Source organism: Acanthopagrus latus, chromosome 12 (genome assembly GCF_904848185.1).
Source record: "Acanthopagrus latus isolate v.2019 chromosome 12, fAcaLat1.1, whole genome shotgun sequence".
Taxonomy (NCBI): Eukaryota; Metazoa; Chordata; class Actinopteri; order Spariformes; family Sparidae; genus Acanthopagrus; species Acanthopagrus latus.
This window is the reverse complement of record NC_051050.1, coordinates 24,396,562-24,415,149: the sequence shown is the minus strand read 5'-3', so window position 1 is coordinate 24,415,149 and position 18,588 is coordinate 24,396,562. Positions and strand designations below refer to the sequence as shown.

The 18,588-nt window shown below is 44.7% G+C and overlaps 1 protein-coding gene across 1 annotated transcript; it reads right to left on the bottom strand.

Moving 5' to 3' along the window:
- Positions 1-296: 296 nt before the first annotated feature.
- On the bottom strand, positions 297-2,736 carry LOC119030259 (tripartite motif-containing protein 16-like). The gene is made up of 3 exons (XM_037117692.1): positions 984-2,736; positions 735-923; positions 297-325 (listed from the first exon to the last, which is right to left on the bottom strand). The coding sequence occupies exons 1-3, from the start codon at positions 2,395-2,397 to the stop codon at positions 297-299; spliced, it is 1,632 nt and encodes a 543-aa protein (XP_036973587.1). The 5' UTR covers positions 2,398-2,736.
- Between the last annotated feature and the right edge of the window lie 15,852 nt (positions 2,737-18,588).

The window sequence follows — 18,588 nt, the reverse complement described above, 5'->3', positions numbered from 1 at the left end:
TCACGCCAAACCGGAACAGGCACTGGACTTGGCGTGGGCCTCGGCCGGTCCTCCGACCGAGGTGCAGGAACAGGCACTGGCCTCGGCCGGGCCTCCGACCGAGGTGCAGGAACTGGCACTGGACTTGGCATGGGACTCGGCCGGGCATCCGACCGAGGTGCAGGAACTGGCCTCGGCCGGTCCTCCGACCGAGGTGCAGGTACAGGCCTGGCCTCGGCCGGTCCTCCAACCGAGGTGCAGGGACTAGACTTGGCATGGTCCTTGGCCGGTCCTCCGACCGAGGTGCAGGAACTAGACTAGGCATGAGCCTCAGCCGAACCTCCGACTGAGGAGAAGAAACAGGCCTCGGCCAGACCACTGACCGAGGTGCAGGAACAGGCGCCATCTGGACCGCCGACTGAAGACCACCGGCAGGTGTCGACCGGACCGCCGACTGGGGGCCACTGGCAGGTGTCGACCGGAACGCCGACTGGGGGCCACTGGCAGGTGTCGACGGGATTGAGACTGAGGCCTGGGCTGGGAGCTCGGCTGTGGCTGAGGCTGTGGCCTGGGCTGGGAGCTCGGCTGTGGCTGCGGCTGTGGCCTGGGCTGGGAGCTGGGCTGTGGCTGCGGCCTGGGCTGGGAGCTCGGCTGAGGCTGCGGCCTGGACCGGGAGCTCGGCTGTGACTGCGGCCTGGGCTGGGAGCTCGGCTGTGGCTGGAGCTGAGGCATGGGCTGAGGCCCCTGAGCCTGACACTCAGCAGAGTCTCCAGAGGAAAACAAGCCAAACTTAAGTCCAGCACAGAGCGGCTGAGTGAATATGGTCTGGACTCTGTGGAGGAGAGTCATGGTGTCAGAGACGCTGTAGAAGGACAGAATACCTGCACTGTGATCCAGGTACACTCCAACTCTGGAGGACCGAGGACCTGAGACGGGAGTTTGGACTTTGCTGTGATAAAAGTTAAAACTGTTTGGGTAACAATTTAATACCCAAGATTTGTCACTGTTTCCAAATCCACATTCATCTGACCTCCCTGCTCTGCTGATATTCTTGTATGCGACTGCTACACCAACTCTCCCCTCTCTCCTCTCCACCTCCCAGTAACAACGTCCAGTCAGACTCTCTCTGCTCAGGACCTGAGGACACCAAGTGAATCTGTCTGGATGATCAGGATAAGACTGTTGTTGACTCATGTATGTTGCTTTTTTGTTCCCCTCTGATAATAACAGCCATGTGTTTGTTGTGTTTGGATCCAGTGTGATTTCACATGAATATCTTAAGAAGTCAGCTCTGGTCATGTTTTTTGGTGGTGACAGTAAAACATCCACCTGAGTCACTGTCAGTGAGATGTTGGTCCATGTGTCTCTCAGGACGTCCTGTAGTTTGTCTCTGAGCTCTGACACAGCTGCTGTCACATCCTCAAAGTACTTGAGAGGACGGATGTTGATGCTGGATGAGTGTGTAGACTCACTGAGTGCTGACAGTGAGGGGTAGTTGTGTAGAAACTGGTTGTGATCCTCTGTGTGTGAGAGCTTCTTCAGCTCAGCGTCTTTCCTCTTCAGCTCAGTGATCTCCTGCTCCAGCTTCTCCTGAAGCTCTTTGACTCGACTCACTTCAGTTTCCTGCTGGGATCTGACCTGCTGCTTCACATCAGAGCGTCTTTTCTCCATGAGACGGATCAGCTGGGTGAAGATCTTCTCACTGTGCTCCACTGCTTTATCAGCAGAGCCATTGATGGCCTCCACCTCCTGTTGAAGCAGCTTCACTTCTTCCTCTCTGTCCTGGATTCTCTGCTGGATGTTGTGTCGACTCCCCTCCAGCTCTCTCTGCCTCTCAGTCCTCTCTGCTGCAGCTGACACTGTGTCGTGGCCTTTATGTTCGTCCACAGAGCAGAGATAACAGATACACTGCTGATCAGTACGGCAGAACATCTTCATCACCTCATCATGACGAGAGCAGATGTTCTCCTGGAGCTTCTCTGACGGCTCCACCAGCTTGTGTTTCTTTAATGGAGCCACATCATAATGAGGCTGGAGGTGTTTCTCACAGTAAGAGGCCAGACAGACCAGACAGGACTTAACTGCTCTCAGTTTCCTCCCAGTGCAGAAATCACAGGCCACATCTTCAGGTCCAGCATAGCAGTGATCAGCAGGAGCAGCTTGGAGTCCAGTCTTCTTCAGCTGCTCCACTAAAGCTGCTAACATGGTGTTTTTCAGCAGCTCAGGCCTCGGTGTGAAGCTCTTCCTGCACTGAGGGCAGCTGTAGATCCTCTTCTCATGCTCTGTGTCCCAGTGGTCTTTAATACAGTTCTTGCAGTAGCTGTGTCCACAGAGAGTAGTCACCGGATCCTTCAGTAGATCCAAACAGATCGGACAAGAGAAAGTCTCTCGGTCCAGCTGAACTCCTTTCTGCTCCATTTCACCTCTCAGTGACAACGACTGTCTGAGCTTCACTTCCTGACAACTGCAACTAGTCTGAACTCTGATCTGAACAGGGTTTGTTTGTGCAGCGAATGAAACCTGTCAGCTGAGTTACAGCCAACCACAAACTGCAGATCTGAAGGGGAGGAAACAAGGAAATGTAGTGACAGAGTGGAGCTGCTGTGTGAGAGGAGGAAGAAGATGGAGGGCTGATGGAGCTGTGACTCAGTCCAGGACGAGGAGCAGCTCTGTGAACCTGAACTTTGTTTCCTGTTTTACATGGAAGCCTCAGTTAAAACCTGCTCCACATTTGAAAACATCGTTTCTAGTTGTAAATTATTTCTTGGCTCCTCAGACTTTGCTGATGTTTCTCTAACTCTTCCTCTGATTCTGTTCACTTTTCATTTCTTGGTTAAAAACAGCTGACTGACAGTCAGGAGTTATCAAACTAAACTCTCATAAAGATTCAAACTGCTGTATGATAGCTGTCTCACACAGAGTCTTTTCTCGTCTCTCAGGTAAAACAACATCTATGTTACCAGCGTGCATATCTTGTCTTTCACTTATCTTAGGTTTATCAAGGCCGATCTGGACAGTAAAGCGTTTCCTCACCATCCCTCATCCACCACAACTTCATGAATAAAATATATCCCACCAGGCACTGACTCCTCCTGGTGTCACCCATCCAAACACCTCGGAACTGTCTCATGAAGCATTATCTAGTAATGACATCATAGAAGGCACAATTTGACTTCACAACAAATGCTGATATAGAAAAGTGGGTCAGCAACAAATTCATTATCTTAATGAATTAAAAGCTGTTTTCAGTGCGGATGTCTGTTCAGGTGGGGACACGTTGTGACTCACGTCGGCGTCTCCACTTTCAAATGTCTTCGTTTCTGCCTGTCAACGTTAAAATACTTCCCCGGAGTATTCAAACTGAAATATACAGCTGCATTTCTAAAAGTCTCCATTTAACGGGTTTGAAAACACCCGAGCGGTGCCGGGCATAAAGTCAGCAGCACTTATTTCTGAGTGTGGAACAGAGAGCACATGACTCCAGTCCTTCATCTTGTCTGTTAAGTACCAAATGTTCTCAGGGCTCAGTGAGATCTTCATTGGCTGAATAAATGTTTCTGCCTTTGTGTTATTACCTCATTAATATTGTAAACATTAAAATTCTGTGTACCTTTAACAAACACTCCCATCTGAGGTGTCACGCCTCTAGCATGCCAAAAAAAAAAGGTAAAAACATGTTAATCTGCCCAGAACATTCATCAAACAAACATGAACACAAAGAGAAAAGTAACGTCAGCTGATCAGCATCTCCTGTGACGACACCAACCAGCAAAATCCAGCCAATCATTAAACTGCGTGTGTCCGTGTGCACATGTATGATAATGGCCTCCTGTGTTTGGTGGGGGTGTTACTGCTCACTCTGCATAATGAGTGTGTGCAGCCGGTGTGTGTGAGTCTAAATGCACGGGAACAATGGCGACCATGTGGCTGCAGTGGTGGTAATTGATGAATGGGATGTTTAAAGAGCAGAATATGAATGAAGAGGAGAGGAGCCTGAGGGAATACTCCACACCGTTGTAATCAAAGCCCTGATAGTGTCCCCGCCTTTGACTAATGGTCCCAAAAAGAAGCCTCTTACAGTGCGCCTGTTCAATTCCCTCGCCTCAGTGTGACACGGACCTCCAGGGAGAGGCCGGCGGGGTGGGAGGGCGACTTGTGTCGGATCTTCTACATCAGCTCAACCTTTGCTGTCAGATACAGGTGAGATACCTGCAAACGAGCACTTAGAGAAAGATGTTTTCAACTGTTTTCTGTGTCCCCGATACATCCACTTCACCTCTGTAACCCGCTCTCATCCGGAGGTGTGTACCTGCTCAGTGGCCGTTGATTTATGTAGTTCACATGAGGCCATTCTTCACGGGCGGGTGAAGGAGAGGAGGTGGAGAACAAGGCTCTGATGAAGGATGGAGGGCAAGAAAGTGCTAACACAAAGAAAGCAATTCACAAACACACAGAAACACACATTAATTAATGACACTGTGCAAAATCAAATGACTCTCATTCATACTTTATGAGAGCGCCTGTTAGGGTGACATTCACACCGACCTCCAGAGAGGAAGATTTTATATTACAGACCTATAAAAACAAGGTATGAAAACTGCAGTGGTAGGAGAAGAAGTCCGATCGTTTGCTGAGGTAAAACTACTGAATCCAACCTGTTAAAATACTCTTATATTACACATTTGTATTCTAAATCTTACTCAAATTAAAGATATTCTCATTACTCGTGTATTAATTTGGATTTTCTTCTTTCTCCTCATTTTATCCACTGTCACTTTTTTTATAGCTGCTGTAAAGAGGTCATATTAGGCCAAAAGGTGGTGACACACCTGACAGTGACACACCTGACAGTGACTCCCTCTGGTGTGGACGTTTGGCTTTTAAAAACCTTTAAAATGTGACATAAACCAGACCAGTGAAAGGCAAAGACCCGAAAAAGCATGATATGACTTCTTTAAGTTATTATTTTAAGTGGTATGGCTGATAAAAATCCACCTGTTCCTGTTAAAACAACTTACTAAATCTTGATTTTGTCTCATATTCAAGTGACACTGAACTCATTTTAAACTGCTGTTTTAAGCCCCGAGCCAAAACACAAACACGACTGTGAACACAGAGAAGCTCGCTTACCTTTTCTTCTTAAATGTCACGGCGGTGCAAGGCGAGAAAATACAACCCAAAACACACACACACACTCACATTATTACAAATGTATGGCATTACTCCTGCACACACTGTGTGTTGGTGTGGCCTTTTGCAGGCGTCCTCAGAGACGTGGCATTGACAAACCTACAAACAGTAATTGGGCCATTATGACTCCCTGCGATGGTATTGATTCCACTGTTTTAGGTGCAGGCGGGTAATGGGTGTCTAGACAGAAGGGTTCATATTGCAGGCAGCCGGGCCGGCATTAGATACAGTAATCCTGATGTTGTTCATGACTCAGGTGTGTGATTGAATCAAGGGGCACATTTGAGCAGTGATTGTGCAATATTTCTGTGTGCTGGTATGTCAGCATGGAAGACACATCTGGTAAAAACTGACAGACTAAGAAGAGCTAACCTGTCCTCTGGAGGGGCAAAATGCAGGTTTTTAACGCAGGAGACGGCTGTTTGTGTCCCGCGAGAAACCAAAAGTCAACACTGGTGTCACATGTCACTGAAGTTCATTAAGAAAGTGAAACCACAATCCTCTCCTGAATTTAAACAGGTATTTCCAAGTAGTTACTGAACTTGAAGGTCTGGTTCACCTGCTGCTGGTGGTATGTGTCGTTTTTGGGAGTGAGCTCAACTTCACCTTTACAAAAGATGTTACCGTCGCCAAGAGATCACGTTTCTACGCCCAGTCCGGACGAGGTGTCGTGACATTCATGATGATTGTCTTATAAAAGAGCTTAGATACTGGAGTCTTGTTAATAACACACATGATAATATCATCCAGAGAAGTTGGTGGTTATTGTTTTTTCAGGTGATTGTTACAGACTCTCTCCACTTCCATACCCTCGTATATACTTAGAAGGGAGGTTACTCACCAAAAAAGAGACAAAACACATTGTACACACTGTAGAAAAGGGTGTAAATAACATAATTTCAAATTAATTAGGGTTAGGGTTTGCCAGGGACATCTACAGCTGCAACACTGTTTTACTGTGAAGCTCCAGAAATGTTCTGTGAACTATAAAACTTCAACAGTTCCTTAAAGCGCACCACGTTGTTAATTGAAATACGGCGGCTGAAGCTCAGGAGGTAGAGAGGGTTGATAAGTAATCTGAAGGTCGCTGGTTTGACTCCTAGCTGACTGTCGAAGTCCCCTTGAGCAGGATACTGAACCCCAAATTGCTCCTGATGAGCATTTAGCCACAGAAATATGAGTCCATTTAATCCGAGACCAAAATAAATGGTAGATTTAAAAAATAATGCATGTCCTTAGTTTCCTTAATTTTATTTTCAGACCTTTTAATACTTTTGCAGGAGCTGCAGGATGCGGACGGAGTCTTCACCTCTGACTACGACCTGGTCCAGGATGTTTCCCACCAGCTGGAGGGCAGAGAGCAGGTGAGAGGGATCTCATCAGAGCCTCTGCGGCTGTTCACCATCAAATATTACTGAGGCTGGGTTTCTATGGCAATAATGTGCCGCCCCCCTCCGTGACATTTGGGGTTCAGCTGTGCAGGAGGCGACCCCCTCCTCCCCTCCACGTCCGTCTGCCTCCTCGGTCCGAGCGTGAGCAGAATAGATGAGTAAGCAGCATCTCGACCACGTTCTCACCTTGTGTGCATCTACAGAGTTGTGTGCACAGCGCTCCCTGGGGCTGCACAGGAACATGTGTGGCAAACACACTCCCGGTGCTGCAGAATACTGTCGGTCCACAGAGGAATGCCGAGGCCATCGATTGCTTTCTCCACAGGGGCACGATGTGCAACCTGCAGGCCCACAAAATGTCAATGGGTATGAATTGTGCTGAGAACTCTTGATCCTCTAATTCAATTTCGTAAAAGCTTCACAAAAGGTCGTTCTGTAAGGTAAAATAGCAACAACACCTCCCACACTCAATCTATTCTCACAGATATCTTTCCAGAGATGTACGATTTTTACGTTTTGCTCCTGGTTTGATATTATTTTAACGTGTTCCGGTACAGGACACACGTGCTGACGTTATCGCTCGCCGCTCGCTCCAAACCAAGAAAGCTCTGTGCTGCATGTTGATCTCAGGTGAAACTGTAGCTTCAAAATAACTTTGAGTTGCCAAAACCACATTTTCCAAGCAGAAATGATCAAATTCAAGTTACATCTCGGCCTGTGTAACAAGGGAAATCATTCAATAAGCCACTGCTATTAAAAATGTAACACATAAATAGACTGCAAAACTAAAACGACATGAACTATTAGGCCAAGCCTTTAGTTATTACATGTTTTAAAGGTCCACTCCTGAGATTAATTAAACCCTTAAAAATGTGGTTGTTTTTTTTGGTTGGTTGGTTGCTTTGTTGATTGTTTGTTGGTTGGTTGGTTGTTGTTCTTTCTGTTCGTTGGTCGGCTGATTTTTTGTTTATTCAGTTAGTTTGATGGTTTGGTTGGTAAGTTGATGGTTCTTTCCATTCGTGGATTGTTTGGTAAGTTGTTTGGTTTGTTGATTGTTCTTTCCTTTGGTTGGTTGGTTGCTCACTTTGTTGATTGTTTGGTGAGTTGGTTGGTTGGTTGGTTAACATTGTGAAACAGCGCATTTTTCTTCAATTTCTGTTGATTTCTCAGTGAATAACAAAAAGATCTTGATGATAAGAAGCGTCTGTTTTTAGGTTTGTGTCTATGAATGAGTACAGAAGTGGACTGTTGCACTTTCTGATTGCATGACTCAGATATTACTGCTGATACTAACACCTAGCATTAGATTTACAAGCTGTTCAGTTCAGTTCAATGATATCATTATGCTGTATATATAGATATATAGTCAGATTATGTTATTTTCTGGGGTTTGGTCTATTGGTAAGTCATTGTTCAGTCACAGTCTACTGAGCTCTCTGGGCCACCGTACAGAGGAACCAACACCCCCACCCTTACGCCACATCTACTGTTTCTAACACCAGATCCCGCTGCCTCCCCACCTTCTGCCTGCAATATTCATCTGGGAGAGTGCTGTCATGATGAAACACACGGTTTTAATGCTTACAAGCACACTGCCCCGGGCTCTTTTCACAGCATCAGTCGCCTACCATCAAATCAAAGCTGCTTCTCAGGGGTGAAAGTACGAGCCGGGCCCATAAAGCACCACACGGAAAGAGAGACAAAATAACAGGACTGGAGTCGAGCGAACGTTTCGAGATCGCTGCTGGTTTTTGTTTGTCTTTTTTTCACCTCAGTGTTTGGACGCTCGGCTCTCTGGTTCTTTGTTTAGTCCGTCGCAGATGTTTTCTGCCTCCGTGCGCGTGTGTGTGAGGGAGGCAGGCGGCGTGCGGGATGATTTCCACCGTGCTCTGCTGATCTCCTCGCTACATTAGGCCGGGTCATTCCAGTGATTGCTGCCAAAGCTGCCAGAAGACCAAATGGATGTCTGAGGAGGAGACGGGGAGCCGCCACATGCATATGTTTACAGGCCAGCAGGCAGAGAAACAGCATAACGCTGGAACTGGACTCCAGATTTACGTGGCGGCCATTTTCCTCCAACGTCACGCTCAGGGTGGGAGTTACAAGTCTTAAAAATGTATTTATGTAATTTCACAGCTTCTCGGGTGATCAGCAACTGAAGAGGTGATTAATTCGGCCATATTTCAAGGTGAAACAGTATATTTGATAACTCGTTAGCTGATCCTCACTGATGTTGCTGTTTGATTACACCGTCTGATCTGACTTGGCACCGTCTCACTCAGCTGTAACACCACAACCATCGCCTCCAACTCTCGACACGACATCAACTGCAACAGGAAAAACTAGAATAGCACTCGGCAGGCTTGGCCGGCTTGAAGACAGGTTTCGTTCCAGCTAATCGCTTCATTACAACTCACATCTGTGAAACGGTGGATAGACATTTTCGAGTGTAACTTCCCCAACGAAATGATCCTGTTCTACTGTCATTATTTGAGCCATTTGGTCCAATAAAAGCTGCACGATTTAATTATTTTGTCCTCATCCAGGACAGATCGGACAGCGGAAGTCTCTTGTGTGCAAATCCAGGTATTTTATATTCCTGGGAAGTCACGACATTTTGGCTCCAACGCTGTATCCAGGTTGTAATGTCACAACAGGCCCAACAGAATTCAGTCATCTGCTAGATCTGGATTTTCATTAGTATCCATGTCAAATTGTACCCACTGACAGACACCAGCCACCGACCTCACAATGTTAAAGAAACAGGGCCAAGACCCGTCCTCTGTCCATGTTTACTGGAAATCTGGAAATCTGTTTAGTAGTTATTGTAAAATCCTGCTGACAACCAACAAACAGACACAGGTGAAAACACAACCTCCTTGTCGTAGGTAAAAGCAATAAAAATACTGATAATATGACGTCTTGAGGAACCCGTCCACACGTGTGTTAGGGCATAAAAACTCTCCTGTGTGTCTGACACGAGATGTCTATTCTTCTCTGTGAAGTCCATTCTGGGTGTATACTTGTTGAATATTGAACCGCGGTCAACCTCCAAACTTACAAGCGATGAATGAGTTATTTAAGACCGATGGAGGTAATGAAAAGGATTGTGGGTAAGGACAGTGAGGGAGTGACTGAATTCACAGAGGGCCTCGTTCTGTTGGGTCTTAATCGTCATTATTCTGGGTGTTTTTTGCAGACGCTGTCCTGCATGTCGAGCATCTCACAGCACCACTCTCAGGTTTAAAACTGTAAAAGCAGCGTGCGGTTGGTCGTCAGACGAGTGTCTCAGATCTTCACCTGCTTTATCAGATTGAATAAGTTGGACCAGGAGAGGAACACAGAGGAAAAGAATCACTGTTTGATCGTTTATTGGGGCGCTGGCTCCGGGTCTGGTTGTCCATCAGTGTCCAAAAGTCTCTCTGGTGACTTGCTGCTTAAAATCCCCACAGGTTTATGGTTATTAATTATAGCAATTCAGGCATCTCTTATCCAGGTGTAGGAGATTAATAGTTGTCTGAGAGGTGGAGGACGAGGCCTTCAGCAGGTCCGACACCATAAATCTACACTTCTCAAGGAAAGACACAGCGTTCAGTTGCATCTCTGTCTAAACTTATATCGATCAATCACTCTACAAAGTGTGTTTTTACTTTATGAAGCTCTTTTGCAAACTTTCATCCCCGAGCGATGTGCTGTAATTACTGATTTATTAGTGTATTTTCAGGATCGGTGCCGCAGACTTCCACACAGAGGCAGATTTACTGGTTTGTGTATCCTCACGCTGAGCTCGACAATGTGGGAGTTCTGCTCTCGCAACGCAGGAATCCTCCACTCTCCACTTTATCCAGTGTCATGTACGTTTCTGGAGGCCAAAATGCATCCCAGCGAAGATGAATTATTCCCTCGCCGGGGATCCACGCTTTGATTTCAGCCTAATCGAACCGAAGATGCGGCGGTGCAGAAGTTCCCAGGTACAACAACGCATGCATTTTTCATAAAAAGACAGATCATGGAAAGCAGTTCAGAGTTAAGATAGCGATGACATATTTTGTGCTGAACACACCATGAATATTTCATAACCAAAAATGTTCTCTGTCGATGGTTGGGACTCGGAGGATTTCTAGGGGGATGGAGCGCTTTTCCCCAAACCTAGAAATAAGAGGAAGTGGAGGTGTTCATCATGTTTGTGTACATAAATCATAGTCATGTTAAAGAATATCCACATTATTGCTAAGAGACTAGTCAAGTTTACAGGCTTGCTAGCAGACAGAGAGGTCGTAAAGGCTTCAGTTTATGATTTTTAGGCTTTTGGTTTTATATAATTTTATTCTTTAAGTGTCTAAATGAGGCTACAGAGGATGTTTGGGACACAGAGACTCATCTTCTCACTAGTCCGAAGTCCAAACTATTCTGACTCTGAATTTACATCTTGTACATTGATCAGTTTATAGGAAACCTGTGTAGTAATCGTGCAGTAAGACGCTTTGTGGTGGTGACCTGTTTGTATCCTAACATCAGCTTCTTACTGCTACACGGTTAATTCACGCTGCAAGAATCACAAAGTGGAGTTCATCTGTGAAGATTAATAGAAGATAGAAGATTTGTAATAATCCAAAAATCCAATTAAAAAATGTGTTTCCACAGAGGGAACCGGGCTGATGCTAACTTCCGGGTTAGCCTACAAAGACCCATCATGGCCACGCGGCTCTGTAGTCAGTCACTGTGTTGTCTCTTTGTGCTGCAGCTCAATCACGTGCACACATTTGAATATATGTGAAGTGTGATGCAGTTTAATGCTAAATCCCCATCTGGCAGCACAATCGCTCCCCGTCATCTTTCAACTGTCATCTGCTGCAGTTTGTCACAATCCATAGCATCCCACTGACTCTGCAGCTGACAGCTCGGGGCCCCGCTGAGGGGAATCAAATGGATTGTGAGCACGGCGACCGAACGGGGCTCACACCCGCATGTGAAATATACATTTTCGAATAAAAATTGACAAAGGAAATGTAATCTGGATTCAAGGAGCGGGCAGAGGCATCGTCACAGGGGAAAATTAATTGTTATCTGCTCCACGACGGCATGTGACAGTTTTTGAATGGGCTAGATAATGGCTTTATCATCCCGCCATGAAACAGCCATATTGAAATAAGTGACAAGCGGTGCAACAGGAAGGGCACGCGAGCTACAGATAACAGCCGTGTTGGCAGAGAGGAATCGATGGAATCACGATTTTAAAACAGCGAGGAACATCTGATCTGACAAGACATCAATTTTAAACGTGTTGACAAGTCTCAGAAGTGGAAAAAAAAAAAAAAAGAAGATAAGATTTCGAAGCTGCCAGAGACAAAAGACACTAAATTTAGCCCAGTTTATGGCCTAGTTGATGGTGGATCGGTGGAGGGGGGGGGGTGGCGTATGGGAGTATTGGATTTCTGTGCCACACGACTCTAATGCATCTCATCACAGAGCTAGTCCACACAGATCTGGTTCAGAGTGAGTATCAGGTCAGAATGAAATGCATTAGATGGACTCGCCGGCTGCCGGCGTGTCTGACTTCAGAATAAACTCCCCCACTTACATCACAGCGCTTCACTTCCACAACTTGATCCAATTTAAATCAATTCCAGATCATTAAACAGACGTTATAGACATAGTTAGGTTTGATAAATTAGATTCAGAGCAACACAACAGAAATCACCAGGTTCAGTTCAGTGATCGTTTTACAATTTACAGCATTTAACAGATGCTTGTTTTCCAAAGCTAGTCGCTATTTTTAAATTTTAAGGTTTTTTTTACCTCTCAAAACTGTTTAAAATACACACAGAAACCATTAAAAACAGGCTTGACCTTAATATATAGATATCCATAAGTTTAAGCATTAATTATCCACCTAAATCCAATTTAAGATAACTTAATATATACTCATATATTCCATTGAAATTCCCTTAATATCTGTTTAATTCAGCCTCTTTAATCCTATAAACAATACTTTAATATGTCACGGACATAAATGGATTTTGTTTCATTGAAGTTTCCGATGTTCCAATGTAATTATTGCATATTACCTAACGAGCCTGCATCTTCTGACATTGTTGTGTCTCATTACGAGATCCCTTCGTGACTTTGAAGGATATTAAAGTGAACAAAGACGAGGATTTAAAGAAAATCCAACGTTGTTCAAGAGCGTCTGCTGAGCGTCATTAAAGAGACGATTTAACTGATCTCTTCTTCGACATTTGCTCGATATAACGGACTGGAACAAAAGGCAGGGCTGGATGAGGAGGCAGGAACATTATGAAGCCAAATGAGCATGAAGAAATATAATGTGAAGCTAATGGTTCAAGGTTGTTCTCAGGCTCAGAGAGAGAATCGAGGTAGCTTGCTCCAGACGAGCCAACTCACTATGACTTGTCAATCAAAGAGTCGCAATAACACATTCTGTGTTGAGTGTCAAGATCTCAACCGGATTCAAAGGAGTGTTTCTGATGTCAGCCACATCAATCCTCGTCAACAACCAACCTGAAAACACTCGAGCATCCCTGCCTCATTCCTATTCCCCTGGAGTTTGTCTCTCCTGGGCCAGAAGATTTGACTGAGGCGTCTGGAATCAGCCCATGAAAACATAATGAGCAAACACGGCAGTAATAGACGGAGGATTGGGGGGATTTTGTGCTGCACACAGTCCCACCACACACTTCAAAGTAAAGCGGCCGATCCCTGGAGAAGTCCTCTGCTGCTCTCACCCTGCTGCAGCAGCATCCTCCCCCTCCTGCCCTCTGCGTCTCCCCTCTGCCCCTCCAATTAAAGATCTGTGGCCTGTTCCCTGACAGTCACTCTAAAGTCCTGCAGCTTTTACTTTATTTGCAGCCTAAATAAAGACACGGCTCTCATATATGAATCCTGAATGATCTAATTTCACATTCGATCGACCTCTGCAGCTACACAAGGACGTTATTTAGCTGAGTAGACGTACGATAGCTGTGATTTTTTTCTTCTCTGCATAGAGAACGGTGTGTGAGGTTAACGACAAGCATAACTTTTTTCCTTTTTCATTAAATGACATCAAGAGAAGAGAAACGAGAGCTCTAACGGCCAGTGAAACCCTGGGGGGATGTTGCAGCTCCACTGAACAGGACTAAGGGCCCCGTCGTTGCCAGAAACCATTACCCGCTGAGGCCGCTCCGCTGCCACGGCCTCCACCATGGAAATGAAATCAGTAAAATGAACGGTAATTCGATTGCCTCCTTTGTCCTCACAGAGCACCGCGCCGACCTTTCAGTCCTGCTTCTTTGGATTTGACAGTGATTATTAATTAGCAGCCATTACAGCAGACGAAAATACGCTTGCACGGTTCGTCTGGGAGTCAACAAAGCACCGACCTGGCAGGTCTGCACATCTCAGCAGTAGTGATTTTATTCTGTGAAAATACTCCATTACATTTCTTACTTAAGTAAAATATGTAAGCGTTCTCATCAGAATATTTCTAAAGGATCAAAAGTACAAGTACTCATCGCTGTCAGTATATTATAGTCATATCTGATGTTGTTGTACGGCTGCTTTAAACAGTGCTGGTACGTAGGTGGACTTTCCTGTTAGAACAACATGCAGCCGAGGAAAACAGCTTGCAGAGGGAGAATATCGAGAATACATTTGAAAGAAAGTAAAACGACGTTGGGAGCAGCGGGCACATAATGTAATCACTGTGAGGAATCAGTCACGTTTCTTTGTGTTACTCATGCGATTGTTTAATTCACCCCAAACGGTCAGAATATTGTAAGAAAGTGTCTGATTAGAGTCAAGTCAACTCTGACTGAACTCAGCACTCAGCAGAGACTCTGGTTCTGGTTCTGGTTCTGGTTCTCTCTCTCCTCTCTGTAACGTTACATTCATGAAGTAAAGTACATTTCCTCTCCAGTACAGAACAGAAACACCCGATGATGGAGTTCACCTCCAGATAACTGCTGCAGTCAGGCTGATCAGCAGGAGTGAGGAGAAATCTCGGAGCCCTCCTCCCGTCGGTAAAAGACTCCGGATCAGAACAGAACGTCTGGATCTCCACCTGACTCTGATGTGTCAGATTTGTTAAATTTGTTTTGTTTTTTTACAATATCATCTGAAAAGAAGCAGCGAGAAACTGATTGGAAAAGGGGACAATTTAAAAAAATACTCAAGTTACCTCAGGTGTTGTGGCAGAACATCCGCTCAGTGTTTCTGTGGTGAAACGCTGCTAACTTATCAGTAAATCTGTGAATATACACACAGTTATAAACCCACTGTGAGGAGTGTGCAGTAAGCTAGTGACTGAACAGATGAGTCTGAACGTTGCCTTTCTTTTCATCTCCCACTTGTATCATCACACATTTTGTCCAAAATTGTATGACATTATTATATTTTTACCAACGTGTCAAAAACACAGATAGAAAGCACATTCTGAGCAGCCGCCGCAGACGCTAACAACAGAAACATGACCAGCTGATCCGGATGTTCGTCTCTCTGCTGTGGAGGAAAGTCTCGTGTTCCTACAGCTCTGTCAGAACATCACGCTCTACATTATCTCTTTTTAAATAACTGCTCAGATGTTTTATGAAAATAAGGCAGCGAGGTGATCGAGCAGCACATGTCGACACGATGTGACACACTCCCTCTTCCAGTGTAGTCGGGAGTCTGAGCACTTCATAAGATCAATACAGCTGATCATCATCAGGACAGTGTTGTGCATGTAAACGCAATTCTTTGTACGTCAGGCAACAATTCTGTCTGTTGGCGATCATCTAAACTGTACAAGTCATCACGTGTCTGTAGTGAAACTACAGAATGCTGTAAATCCAATACAGGGAGGTAATATTTCCCTCCTCACCACAGGTGAGTCACACCACCTGGTCCAGAGGAACATTACCTCACTGTGTGAACTCACAGGCACTGAAACAAGAAGCACGGCCTTTACAAAGTGAAGGCAAGTGGAAGAAAGGGGAATTTCCCCCAGTCCCAGACCTGCCTTCAAAGGATTTTCATACGCAGCTTCTGTGTGCAGATCATGAATTATCCATGATTGCAAAACACATCCCTTGCAGTATAGCGGCGCTACATGGAATATTGGTATGTAAAATAATGCGAATGATCCTCAGAAATATGCATGCGTGGACTGAGTCTGTATTTTCCATCAGACAAATGAACTCAGGAGCGTGTTTCCCCGTGACACTGGCATGTCACCAGGAGTTTGCATCCTTTTATAGAAGCTTAATTGCACAGAGAATTTAATTTGTTGTGTTACGTTTTCATGCATCGACGTGTCCTCTCACCCCCGTCTGCATGCACACACAACAGCCGCACAGTAACGCATGTCCAATCATCCTCCAGAAACCAGATAAATAGCAAAAAAAAAAAGCACTCTCTCAAGTCTGACAAGGGGAGGCTGTGGTTGCTGGGGAAACGCCTACGACAGACATTGATGGCCGACACCTCTGGGACCGGATGGACTGATGGGTAACGAGGGGATGTGTCAGTGTTTGTGTGTCTGCGTGTGTGTTAATGGCAGAGAGAGAAAGAGGGGGGGGTTGCGAACAAGTCAAGGAGGAAGTCAGTGGTGGTCGCAGCAGGAGGGCAGGTGGGTGGAGGCACCTGGCTGAGCAGCTGTGGGAGCATCTCAACACTGTCATGTTCCTCCCTCGTCGCTGTTGACGAATATATCGCTCATCTGAGAAAGGAGAGGCAGATGTTAAGTAATTCACTGAATGAAGGAGAACAGGCTGGACAGTTCATGTAGTGACACGGTGTAACATCACACCAGCTCCTGCAGCTCTGCGCCTGTTAAACCAGAATATACGTTGGATGCTGGAGGAACAGGTATGTGACCTCGGTTGTCCTGGAGACAGCAGCTCATCTCCCCGGCTGCTCAACACAACCATCCCTCCCCTCCAATACTAACCTAGATATGGTGTAGGACACACACACACACACACACACACACACACACACACACACACACACACACCTATGGCCCTGAGCATGACCTCAGGGTAACACCTGGAAAATTAACTCACAGCAGGTCTATTCAACTTTTTTAGAAGCGGGTTCAGACTTTTATATTCCTGACAATCTGACCTGCAAAGCTCTGAATGCACCTCTGAATGATGCACTACTGGTAGTTATGTCAGCTCAAACAGCCTGGGTGCAAACATTTGTGAATGAATAAGATTTTATATAGCTACTTAATATTGTACACCTCCCAAGATCACAATCGCATCGCCTCAGTGGGCTTTACAATCTGCACAGTGAACAACAACATCTGTCCTGAGGTAAAACCTCCCATGTTGAGAAAAACAATCCTTATGACAGGAAAAACAAGATGGAAGAATCCTCAGGAAGCGCCACAGATTACAAACAGTAATATATGTGAAGTGTGTGGATCCAGGAGGACGACTGAGCAGGTCGAGGCATCGCCAAGCTGTCACACAACGTCCTCGCCGGCGTGGTGACATGGAAGATAACTGGCAACCAAAATGAAAACAACAAAATGAAGAGGCATCGAATTTTACAGAAGTACACATATAAGGAATAAAACATGTTTTTCTCCTCAAGATCTCAACAAAATCATCTCGTAGTCTCATTTGTTATTCTGTCATAATGACGTAAATAACTACTCGAGAAATCAAATCAAATGTAACTTGAACTTAAAACTGAGGAAATAATGTTTGACCTTTGACCGCTGAGGGCTTCCGTAGTTTTCTGGCCTAATTCATGTAGTAAACTGAAGGCAGAGGTTTAAGATGAACGTGGTCTGAGCTGTGATCACTGAGTACTCATGGGTCAACATGTGAACGGGCCTCCTGTGATCCATCAGCAGATCGTCTGTAGTTTCCTTCACACAAAGCAACTCAACTCACCACTAACTGCTCACCTGATGTTTTACAGTGTGTTACAGGCCTCTGCTGCCATCTTGTGTTCAGTGACAGAAAGTTACAAACCATCAGCTCATATTTCTGTGTCTGTCTTTGTCTCCTCAGCATCAACAGTCTTGGTGGTTGCCAGGTACAAAACTACAGTGCCACTTAAATATCGGATTCAATAAGCAGTCAACCCATAATAAACATTATACAATCATGTAAATATTCATTTTGCTTTTACATAAGTACATTAATAGCCAGAAAATAACTTCTGATACTTGAGTTCATTTATTTTCAGAATCATTTCATTCATCTATTGAAACAACTGGTGTCCAACAGACCTGATGACGTGACGTCACTCTGGTTTCTTCTGGTTGACTTTCAGTTGATTTGCATTGTGGAGATGTGTGAAATCAGCAGACTTGTTTATTTCTGCCCCTGATCTGGATTGGACAAAAATGTGTATAATCATCATCAGTTTGGGCATAACAAAACAAAATAGCATGAAATGAGATCAAATAAAACATTTTGTCAGCTGTTCTTGAGAATTTAAAGTTTGTTGTAAAGCTTTAACTATACACAGGTCATTTCACTTCAGAACGTGCTTTTACTTTGGATACTTCAAGTACCTTCAGCAGATTACACCCTTACTTAATTAAGTTGTTTGGAATGCAGGACTTGTATTAAAGTGTTATAGTTGTATGTATTTGTACATAAATGAAGGATCTGCGTACTCCCTCCACCACACATCTAATACTGATCCATCTAATCCTTGATAAAATGTGCCATTATCAATTTATATAAAGACATCACATTTTTTATTTTGTAATATCAACCTTAAAAACTACATATCGGTCAGTCTCAACACTGTGGAGCCCACATAAAACAATTTTAACTCAAGATTTCAAACGGTTTCTTTCTGTCTGCTTGTGTTGACTTCATGTAGCGCCACCACTCTCTGTACATACATTAAATGTGTCTGATTATACGTGTACATAATTGTAACTTTTATTATTAGCTTATTTACTGCTTTAAAGCTGCACAAAATGACAAGAGAAAAAAATCTTTATTGACTATTTTTTTATATATATATCTAAAGAAAACAAACTCTCTTTGGTTTCATGACTGAATAAACTGAATAA